The sequence below is a fragment of the Benincasa hispida genome, chromosome 9 (assembly GCF_009727055.1).
Source record: "Benincasa hispida cultivar B227 chromosome 9, ASM972705v1, whole genome shotgun sequence".
In the NCBI taxonomy this organism is placed as follows: domain Eukaryota; kingdom Viridiplantae; phylum Streptophyta; class Magnoliopsida; order Cucurbitales; family Cucurbitaceae; genus Benincasa; species Benincasa hispida.
Window position 1 is genome coordinate 3,333,125 of NC_052357.1, and position 11,771 is coordinate 3,344,895.

An 11,771-nucleotide genomic window follows, 5' to 3' on the forward strand; every position below is an offset into this window, starting at 1 on the left:
CCAACCCATAAAATTTTCATTTATTTGAACACAAATGAATTAATAACCCAACCCAAACCGTATGAGTTGGATTGGGTTAATATAATTTTTTGAACACTCTTAATATTTATAAGTTTAATTTAAAAGATCGTTACTATATTTTTAAAAAAATTATGCATCAACATAACTCAATTAATTAAAGTAAGAAGTAGATTTTTAAAAAAACCATGTATGCCCCTTTGTTATATAGGCCCTTTGATGGTGATGGAAGGCTTGAAGCAAAGTTAAGGAAAAATATTCACATCTAAGGATGAGAATGACTTCTTATTTGACTGGCATGGTTGATTTTGTTAAGATATTACATTTGATTAGAGAGTCGATTTAACCTCTCACTCACTTATGACTTATGAAAATGGTAGTGAATGATAGAATATTGAAATGAGATGTATGGTCCTTTTTTCCTTCTAGGTTAGAAGTTTTGAGTGTTGGGTAATAGTTATGTCTGTTAGTCTATCGGATTAATGTTATAAATTTAATATATGTTTCTGATTTATTTTAACAAATTAAAATTATCTTTGTTATATTTAAAACACTATGAAACACATATTCATTCATTTGTTTTGTATTGGATGTAAATGTTTTTCATACCATCAAAATTTATTTTAAATTGTTAAAATCATATTTTCAGGTAATTTTGAATATACAAAATTAATAATTAAACTTTTTAAAAATTCTTGCCAAATATGTCCTTATTTACTAATACAAATGTTTTTTTGGTTAAAATAAAACAGTTACAAAGATTAATCAACGATCTTTGGCCATTTCTTTAACAAACATCTATTTTTCTAATGCAAGTAAGTAAGAATATGAGCCGCTACAAACAAAGAGTGAGAATGTAAATTTGAAGATGATGTTTAAGGAAAATAATTAATGACTCAACCAATAAATTATAAAAGTTAAGTGAGGTTGGGAGGTCTTGGTGCTTGAGAGTTATCTTGCGAAGTAGAGATAGATTCAAGCATTTGGTTCGTTTGAGGGTCGGCGATGGACGATCTTGTTTTGTTTGGTGGGATCCTTTGCTGCCGGGGGATGCGATTTTGGATTCATATGGGACTACGGTGGTTTATGATGCAGGGAGTAGTTTGGAGGCGAGGTTGTCGGAGTTCATGGATGGTGAGGGAGGTTGGAGGTGGCCTACAGTGTCTTGGGAGCTTCTTAAGATATGGGGTCTTATTTAGGCAGTGGGACCTAGAGTGAGGGGGAAGATTATTGGGTTTGGGTGCCGATGCTTGGTCGGTTTTCTATCGCTAATACGTGGTTAGCTGTGAGGGATAGGGTGGGTATGCGGGATTGGTTGAGGAGTTGGGGTGTGTTTTCAGAGGGGGATGCCTTCTGTGTGGGAGAGGTGTGGAGTCATGGGATCATTTATTTTTTGAGTGTGGGTTTGGGAGAGAGGTGTGGTCTGGTGTGTTGCATCAGTTGGNTGTGAAGGACAGGTTGGGTAAGCGAGATTGGTTGAGGAGTTGGAGTGTGTTGTCAGAGGGGGGGTGTCTTCTGTGTGGGAGAGGTGTGGAGTCATGGGATCATTTATTTTTTGAGTGTGGGTTTGGGAGAGAGGTGTGGTCTGGTGTGTTGCGTCAGCTGGGCTTGTCGCATCGGGTGGCGGGTTGGGATGCGGAGTTGAGTTGGTTGTGCTGAGTGGGGTCTGGTAAAGAGGTGCGCAGTAAGTTATTCCGTATATTCTAGTGTGCTTCCATATACTACATCTGGCAGGAGCGTAATCGACGGCTGCATGGAAGTAGACTGAGGTCGATGTTTGCTCTAGTTCATCTTATGGTCTCTACGGTTCGTGCTCGTGCTACTTCCTAGCGGGTTGATCTTCTTGGTCTTATCTAGTGTGTTTATGAATGTTTTTTCTTTTTGAACTTTCCATTGTTCTTTGTTTTGCTATTGTCCCTAGTTTGTGGGGTTTTGGTTTCTTTTCTCTGGCTTTTCTCCCGGGTGGTTTGCGAGTTTTAGGTTGGTTTTGTTCTGGTCTTGTCTTGTAGGCTTTATTTTGGGTTTTGTTACCCTGTCTTTGCTTATTTACTTGTGCTCTGATGCTTTGATGCCTTGATCCCGGGCTGTGGGATTCCCCTTATTGTTGTATAATAATATCACCTATTCTAAAAAAAAAAAAAAAAGTTAGTTATTGTAAAAATATTAACCAACTATTTTAGTTTATTTATGCCATTTTCTGGCTATTTTGTCTTATTGTTCCTATTTTTTTTTCATATTGGTCAACTTTACTTTCAGTGTTCATTTGTATTATCTGTCTTTACTGCACAATCGTTTATATACTATGTATGTATTTAACTTCTAAGAGTAAACAAACTTTAATGTATGTATCACATGTCTAGATATTACTAACTTTATTACACACATTTGTTATTGAGCTTTCCAATGCCTTGTTTTGGAGTGTATTAACTTTCACCATTTAAACTAAAATACATTTTGGTGTACATTATTACTCTTAACAAATAAAATAGAGAAAGAACCCTATTGGTTAAAAATACCCAAAATAGATAATCTCATAGGCATAGATGAATCACATGGGACTAGAAATGTGCCCCTTGATATTATGACTTTTTAATATATGCATTTTGAATCAGTATAATAATGGATAAGAAATCAAAACAAAAGATTATTAGTAGTGTAAACAAAATCTTACTTGATCTAAAAAAAGGTATAATACATGACATATAAGAGTGAAAATAAATCTAACTAAAAAATATCATAGCCTTGTGAAAATAACACTATGCTAAAATAATTTATATATATATATATATCACTCAATTACTCAAAAATTGAGAGAGAGAGAAAATAAAATTTTCATAAAATAAATATAAAAGCTCAATTAAGAAAAAAAAAACCGGGCGTTTAAAAAAAACTCAAAGAAACGAATTGAAACGTATATAATCCAATGGCTACGTTTCAAAGTCGAACACGTGGCAATCTTACACGCGCCTGGGCCTCACATAATTTGAACGAGAAGGAGAGCGCGGAATGATAAGCTTTTTAAACTTCAATAAGCTCCTCGGGCCCACCACGTGGCATTTAAATTATTGGACAAATTTCAAAATCCCCAACGTATCCCCACCAAAACGCCGTCGTTTAATTCCTTCACCACCGTCACCACCGTCCACCTCCGTACTCCTACCGCCACTCAACGCCTTTACATCCCCACGCACACCCTCTCACGCGCCGGGCGCGTGTCTTTCTCTTCGAAATATTCAAGGCCACTGTCTTTGTCTTTGGCTTTGGCTTTACTCAAACTCTCTCAAAACTCCAACTCTCTCTGCTCTGCTCACACCCACATTCTTACTCATTTAACTTCTTAAAGGGAGCATCTGATTTTGCGATTTGGGATTGTGGTTGGCTCTGATTCAAGCCACTGAGTTGAATCGGATCCGAAATTTGTAATCGGTGTTTGTTTATTTGGGAAGTTTTGTTTTCGGATCGGGTTTAGAGAGATGAACGGAATGGGGAGACAAGGCCAGAGATCTGGAGCAGCTGTGAGGAATCACCAAAGGCAGTACTCCGATGACTATTTGGACGCCTCGTCCAATGGAAGATGGCTTCAAACAGCTGGTCTTCAGTCTCTCTATTCCAATACTTCTGCTCCACAGGTTTAAATTTCTGTTTACCCTTCTGGGTTTTTGTTGCTATGTAGAGCTTGTGCTTGTTTTTTAGTTCAATCGACGAGCTACGTGGAAATGGATGGCATTAGTAAAATTTTCCTTTTCCATGTTTATGTTTTCTGTTGGATCCCATTTCGATTAAGAAACTGGATTTTGTAAGTAATGCATCCCCTTGGGTCTCGATTGCTTTTGGCAGTCTGCTAAAACTGAAAGCGTTTTACCCAGGACCTGTAATGATGTCTTTTTACTTTTATTTGTTGCTATCTAGATGTGGGGTTGAGCTTCTTTTTATGGGTTGTGTTAATTTTTGTACCGACTGGTTGAAATGATAGGACTATGGTTTTGCTGTCGGTGGGGGAGGGCAAGGATCGAGAATGTATAATAGAAATGCACAGAGGAGCTTTGGTGGGATGAATGAATATTACATGGAGCCATCGACTCCTCCAGGCAATTCACGGCCATCGAGCCAACGCAAAAGTCGCGAGGATTCGCCGAGCGAGTTCAGTCCTGGACTATTGGATCTGCATTCCTTTGATACTGAATTGCTGCCTGAGGTGGAACTAAACTCATTTCCACATTTCTTGTTACCCTTTTGAATTTATTATCCTTTGTTGTTTTGCCAGAAATGTAGGATGCCGATTTATCATGGGCAATTTGTTTGGATTTTGCTGTTGAATTCTCAGAAAATAACTTGACGATCCATGAGGTCATGGGGTCACAAAGTGAATTTATCTTTTACCTTCAGCTATGTTAGGCCTGCCAATCCTAAACTGATAATGATGGTTACTGATGTTTGTCTGTGCACACAATCCTCTGCATTTAGAACATTAGACTTGAGATCTACTGTTACTTTGAAGCTGATATTAAGTTATTGCCCATATCAAATTAATTCTGTAGCCTGCTATATAATTTTGCCGCAATTCGATTTTAGTTCTATCTAATTGATGACTGGCTATTAAATAAGTGTTGACCTAAGTCCCTGTACTGGAGCTCGGCTCCCGAACCGTATGTGAGCTACCTTGTACGGCTCTTCCTAAGAACTTACAGCCCCACACTTGTGTAGAGTAGATCGTTCAACACCTGTGGTATGCAATTATAGAGACTAGAGAGATGATAGATATAAACTTCTAGTTCCATGTATTTTGGCGCTTTTAGAGCCGAGCTAAAGTTATCTCATATCACTTGTTGGGAGGTTTGAGAAATCTCATAATGTGTTGTCGCGTGCAGGATGGCTTTGACGACTCTGATGTCTTTATTTCAAACAACATCCAGACAAGTAGACCTCAGGATTTGACAGAGAACAATCTCTTGAAAAGTGTGGCAGCAGACAAAGAGAGGGCAAACTCTGTTGCAAAGATCAAAGTTGTTGTATGTTTTCTTCTATGGATGTCTTTATTTTGTTCCCATTTCTAGTTTTTTTATCATGTTTGCTTCCCTAATATATTGTTAGATGATATAAAATTAAATTTATCTTTACCCATTAGCTTAAGCTTTTGGGTCAATTGATTATTTAACATGGTATCAGAGTAGGTGGTCCAAGAAGTCCTATGTTTAAACTCCTGCAATATTATTTTCTCCCTAATTAATATTAATTTCCACTTGTTGGATCTTCTACATATTTCAAGCCATGAATGAGAGGAATGTTAGATTATATAATACTAAATTTACCTTCGCTCATCAACTTAAGCTTTTGAGTCAATTGGTGATTTAACGTATAGAATGCCATACCTTTGCAATTTATATCCATAAGTTGCAACCCTTGATCCGCATTATAATGTGTTTATGTGTATCACAATTTCGGTTAATTGTTTTCCACGGATTGATTTAGTGACGATTCGTTTTCAATTACTACATCTATTTATTAGCTTGTTTGTGTTTGTTGCAGGTGCGTAAAAGGCCACTGAACAAGAAGGAGTTGGCGAAGAATGAGGAAGATATTGTTGAAACAAGTGCTAATTATTTAACAGTTCATGAGACTAAACTCAAGGCGAGCTTTACTACCCAAATACTGCTTTTCATGAGCTTCTGAATTGCAATGCCATAACCGTTTTCATTCTCCATTTCTGGCTAAGCAGGTGGATCTTACAGAATACGTGGAGAAGCATGAGTTTGTCTTTGATGCGGTGCTGAACGAGGAGGTTTCAAATGATGAGGTGAGTATATTACAATTAATTGAATTGGAATGTATAAATTGGCTGAGAAAGAATCATGAGTACTGAAAAAGCTCAATACAAGTTAGGCATGCCTTATTTTTCTTTTTGGGATCTAGGTGTACCGGGAGACGGTGGAGCCAATTGTACCCATAATATTTCAACGAACAAAAGCAACCTGCTTTGCATATGGACAAACAGGTGATTTGCTGTTAGTTGGAGATGCTCTTGCTGGCTTGTTTTGTTAAGAAATCTTGGTTTTGTATGTGACAGAAATTTCTCTGTACTTTTTAGATGCCATCAAATTCATGTTTCTAGAATTGAGTTTTGAGGTCTCGTTCTGCTAGCTTTGGAATGTTGTCATGTTATTTCGTTAAGGCTTCATCTTTGGCCCTTTCTATTGTACAGGGAGTGGCAAGACTTTTACCATGAAACCATTGCCTCTGAAAGCGTCCAAGGACATCTTGAGATTGATGCACCATACATACAGGAACCAGGGATTCCACTTGTTTGTGAGCTTCTTTGAAATATATGGAGGAAAGCTATATGATCTTCTCAACGATCGAAAGTAAGTTATTATTCCTTCCCTTCTACCATGCAAAGCAGTTGCTAAGCTTGTTTAGCTAAAGATTTTATGCTGCAGAAAACTTTGCATGAGAGAGGACGGTAAACAACAAGTTTGCATTGTGGGTTTGCAAGAGTATAAAGTATCTGATGTGGAGACCATTGGAGAGCTCATTGAAAAAGGAAATGCCACGAGAAGTACTGGAACAACTGGTGCGAATGAAGAATCCTCTCGTTCTCATGCCATACTCCAGCTTGCTATTAAGAATTCAGTCAGTGGCAAAGAATCAAAGCCGCCTCGCTTGGTTGGAAAACTCTCTTTTATAGATCTTGCAGGAAGTGAACGTGGGGCAGACACCACTGACAACGACAAACAGACAAGGTATAGTTATTCCTCAATCTTCATATTTCTGCATAATTGTTGACACAATTACTTTCTTGACATATTTTGTACTTTAACATAAGTCATTCCTCAATCTTCAAACTGACTGGACCAATTTGATTCCAAGGGAACATTTTTTTATCTTTCCATTTTTTGCTTGCATCCCTAGGAAATAGCATGCGTTTGATATTGTAGACTGTTGGGAGCTTAGTCATCGCCTGTTTCATTAAAAACTTCGATTTTTCTAGATTTCCTCCTCCCCTTTATTGTGATAAGGAGACACTTTAAAGACCCATCCATAAGTAGAATGATAACTATGAAAAGGGTGTGAATTGTTCCTGAAGAAACTCTAAGCTAAACATGATTATTAGACATTCTTATTCTTATCAGAGATAGTAAATGACATAATTCAACAGGAAATCTGAAAGAAATCACACTTTAAAAGTATTCTTTATAGGATTTAACCAAGAAGTGAAGTATGGGTTGTACATTATCTTTTGTTTGCTAAAACTCTGAACCAGTTGATTGCATATTCTACCTCTATGTATGGTATCATTTCCTGCCTGTTCAATTAAACTTTTTAAACAATGCAGAATAGAAGGTGCTGAAATCAATAAAAGCTTACTTGCTTTAAAGGAATGCATACGAGCTCTTGACAATGACCAGGGGCATATTCCTTTTAGAGGCAGTAAATTAACGGAAGTTCTAAGGGACTCATTTGTTGGCAATTCACGCACTGTCATGATATCTTGTATATCGCCCAGCTCCGGATCAAGTGAACACACTCTCAATACCTTAAGATATGCAGACAGGTAACCAGTAATTCTTTCTTAGGACATAAAATTCTTGATGATGAAGTTTTATCCCCGTAGACTTGTTTCTAGACACTTGTTTTGATTGATGAATGCACTCCAGGGTGAAGAGCCTTTCAAAAGGAAATAATGTTAAAAAGGATACATTTTCTTCCACTTTAAACCTTAAGGAATCAACCACCGGACCCTTGACCTCAGCATTACCTTCTGGAACTATGTTTGAGAATGAACCTGCATGGGTTGGACGAAATGAAAGAGAGGAGGTTGATACATCAGAGGAGATCTTTGAACAAAGAAAACCTTCGTGGAAGAAAAATGGGAAGCTTGAGCCATTCAGAACATCTGTTGCGGTTGAAAATGTACACAAATCCAATAATCAGCCGAAATGGAAGGACATGCCAAAGGCAGATTCTCATAACTCAAATTCAGACGATGATTTGAATGAACTGTTGCAGGTAAAACGGAAGCAACTTATTCCCATCATCAAAACTTTGAGAAAATAGCAATAATCCTTTATTGCTCCAGACATTTATGCATCTTGTTTCATCTGTCTCAGGAAGAGGAAGATCTTATAAGCGCTCACAGAAGACAAGTCGAGGAAACAATGAATATTGTTAGGATGGTAAGTAACTGAGCTGGTCAGCATACTTCTTGCTTTCAATATGAGCCTAGTTAGCATCTCCTGCTCAATGGAGCCGCACAAAAGATAGATCACAATTTAAAACTGATCCCATATTGTGAATTACTCAAATCCAAAACCATTCCAAGGGTAATTTGGAAACATTTATGAAAGTTGAGGGGATAATATTATGACTTTTTGAAAGTATTGAGGTATTTTTTAAACAAAAAAGAAAGTTCAAGGGTATTTGTTATACTTATGGGAATAGTGATTTCTTTAGGCATTGTGATTAGGAGCATTACAAAGAGATGTTTGCAGAAGTGAGAATGTAGTTACTTTTTTTATGACCATTAATCATATACAATTTTTATTTTGCAGGAAATGAATCTTTTAGTGGAGGCAGACCAACCAGGAAATCATCTGGATGGTTATATATCTAGATTGAATGCAATTCTATCACAAAAGGCTGCAGCAATCTACCAACTACAAAATCATTTGGTTCATTTCCAGAAACGTTTGAAAGAACATAATGTACTTATATCTTCATCTGACTGATGAACTTGTGCAGAAATGCAGATGCTGGTTAGATCTAGCAGCTCAGAACGCCATGTGAAGGATACATTCTCGGAATACCAACATGGTGATGTGTTGCTTTTTCTTTTTTACTTCTGATTTTCATGGGAGCATTCTTAGAAATTTTATATCCAATTGAGGTTTTTGTGTGGTCATTTCCGTTACATAGCGATTGGAGTGCTTTAATGCCTATTTCTTTTCACTCAGAGCATACAATATTTGTAAAATTTGTTACCTTATTCTCTCCAATATAAGAAATTTGCAATATTTTGGTTCACAAGATTTCTTTGTATAGTAAATGATGTGATCAAAATCAAGTAGCCTGTCTGTTTTCATATCAGTTTGTGGAACTTAATCTATTTTTGTGTTTGTATTTTTAGGATGTTTAAATTTAATCTCCCTACTTTCCATAAATATTTAAAATAGATCACTGGTTTTCTTTTTCTGTTAACTATTTTATTATTAAAAAAAAAAAAGTCTCCATTTGCTTTCTATCAATTTTAGGAACATGGTCATTAGAAACACATGTAATTCACGTAAAATCTTGTAGTTTTAATAATTTTTTTAAATAGTAATTTTTTAGCATATGCTAAATAAATATTATACAATTTTGTTTTAGTTATTATCAACCTTTAAAAGTTAGATAATGTAAAAAGTTTTATTTTGGTGTTCTCATATTTTCGTTCTTTTTCAAAAAAAAAAAAAAAAAAAAAAATCTTACATCATTATTGCACTGTAATATATATATAATGCAATAATTTTTAGGGTCTTTTTAAATCTAAAAGAATATTTAAAAATATTTAACTTTATAGCAAATGGTTCCAAAAGCACTTTTGAAATTTTTTGTTATAAAACGTAAATATGTTTTGAATTTTTCTATTTATAAGAACTTCCCTAATTTTTAAGCCAACTTATTTGTATCAGTGTCTATCATTATTTATCATTGATAGATAGTGATATTTTGTTATATTTGAAAATATTTATAGCAATTTTACCATTTAAAACAATTGTCTGAATTTTTTGTTTTAATGTTATTATATATCTACTGTGAAGTCACACGAAAAGATGCATTGTTTCACCATATTGATTACTTTTTTCATTTAACTATTATTATTATTATTATGATTATATATGTTGTATATATTTGTGTTTTCTCTAAACTTTGGATCTCATGGAATTATTTTTTTAAGAATGTAAATACAAATATTTATTTTGTTTTAATTTTTCACGTGCATCTCACATTTACATTGGAAGAATTGATGAACTAATTTGATGTGTGTAACCATCTCCATCCCGAATAGATCCATCCAATTGACATCTGTTGCATCATATCTTGAAGAGTCGCATCCTATCAACATCAATTGCGTTTATTTGATCTAAGACTTTATTTTTTAAATATATAAATTTATTTTGTAAACTAAAAATTGGAAAAGTCACCTCCACTATCTTTCAAATGGACACCTACACTTGAAAAGTCACAACTACTCGACAAAGGGCAATATGAAAATTTATGAAAAATGTAAGGACAAAAGGAACATGTAAAAATTCTCCTTACTTAGCCCCTTTTAATATAGTAGAGATGAAAATGATTATTTTTATGTAACTAATATTGATAAAAGTTAATTTTCCAAATATTGAAAATTTAGAGATTAAATTTTGACATTTGACAATAGAAGAATTAAAATGGAATGTCGAATACCAAAATGGAATTTTAACCTTTTGGAATTTGTCCAATGCTCCCATGTTAATAGAAATAGATTCAATGTTGGAAATGACAACCCTCTAATGGTGAAACGGGATAGTAGCGAACGGTCAGGAAACGACGGTCGGACAAAGAACGGAACCTACAAAACAGAAGCTCGTTACAAGCTGAGTCATGGATCTCGCTCTCTTTAAGACGTTTTGCGGCTCTGTCCAAGTGTGCAAACAGGTCAATGATACTGCCACATTGTCCCCAGGATAAAACTGTCCAAAAAAGGTCTTGATCGAAAATGCACTATTACTGACCGAAAACTCACACCTTCAAACTGATTAGCTTGGAAAAAAATGAGAAAAAAAAATGGAAGGGATTGGGAGAGATTTCTTTGTGAATAGAATGGAAAACTGATCTCATAAAAAATGTTGAGATTTGCGCCTTTTATAAGCCTCGAAACCCTACTGCAGAGCGAAACTGCCGGGGGAGAGAATTGTGTCCAGCCACAGAACATGTGCACGAAAGTCGATGCGGGCAGCTGAGACCAACTCCACTTAATTGAGAACTTTTTTGATAATTAAAAAATGATGATTTTTATTAAAAAAAAATAATGACATTCGCCTTGCCACGTCCGTCCGACAACACACGCGTGTGGGATTTTCACTGTAACCATATTGGTGGGTCTCCTCATTCCATCTAAAACATGGGTATCCCTTGGGGCCCAAACCCAAGGTTCAACATGGGAGTATAAGAAGGAGAGTGTATTCCCCAACTTAACCAATGTGGGATTCTCAAAAGCCAATTTTCTTTTAAAACTCCATTTTGACCAACAATCCTCCACTTCAAAATTTAAAAACATAAGACAAACATTTTTCATCGAGCAGTTTCAGTCTATACAACATTGTGCATAAGCAAAGGTGTCTTACGATTTGAACCTTTACGTAGTGCAAATGATTCAAAATATACTAGAGTAACCTTTGGTTTTGAACTCTATCTCTAACAACATCTCACACACAGTGTCATTAGGATGTAGTTCAAAAGCCCGTGCTTTAAAACCTAGCACATGTATCCCAGTTTAGTGAACACTCTAGAGAGTTTGCCTAAAAAAACTCCATAGGAAGCTGCCCCCACTTCTACATTCACATAGGTGAGTCTATCAAGAGTACTTCTGTAATTAGGTACCCCGCTTGACATCAAGTATAGATCTAATTAAGAACTGAGTTTAACCTCACTTACGCTTCATGATATCATGCTTAGACTCTAAGTCATAGGAATGAAACTCTGTGTTTTTTTAACATGATTCACTATATATCACTTAT

General features: G+C 35.7%; 1 protein-coding gene across 1 annotated transcript; it reads left to right on the plus strand.

Annotated features, from left to right (window-relative positions):
* Nucleotides 1-2,884: 2,884 nt before the first annotated feature.
* Nucleotides 2,885-9,039, plus strand: LOC120086940 (kinesin-like protein KIN-13B). Its single transcript, XM_039043749.1, has 12 exons — nt 2,885-3,647; nt 3,992-4,213; nt 4,887-5,027; nt 5,545-5,646; nt 5,735-5,812; nt 5,929-6,010; nt 6,218-6,377; nt 6,453-6,755; nt 7,349-7,567; nt 7,671-8,022; nt 8,124-8,189; nt 8,565-9,039. The coding sequence occupies exons 1-12, from the start codon at nt 3,492-3,494 to the stop codon at nt 8,739-8,741; spliced, it is 2,058 nt and encodes a 685-aa protein (XP_038899677.1). The 5' UTR covers nt 2,885-3,491; the 3' UTR covers nt 8,742-9,039.
* Nucleotides 9,040-11,771: the final 2,732 nt, after the last annotated feature.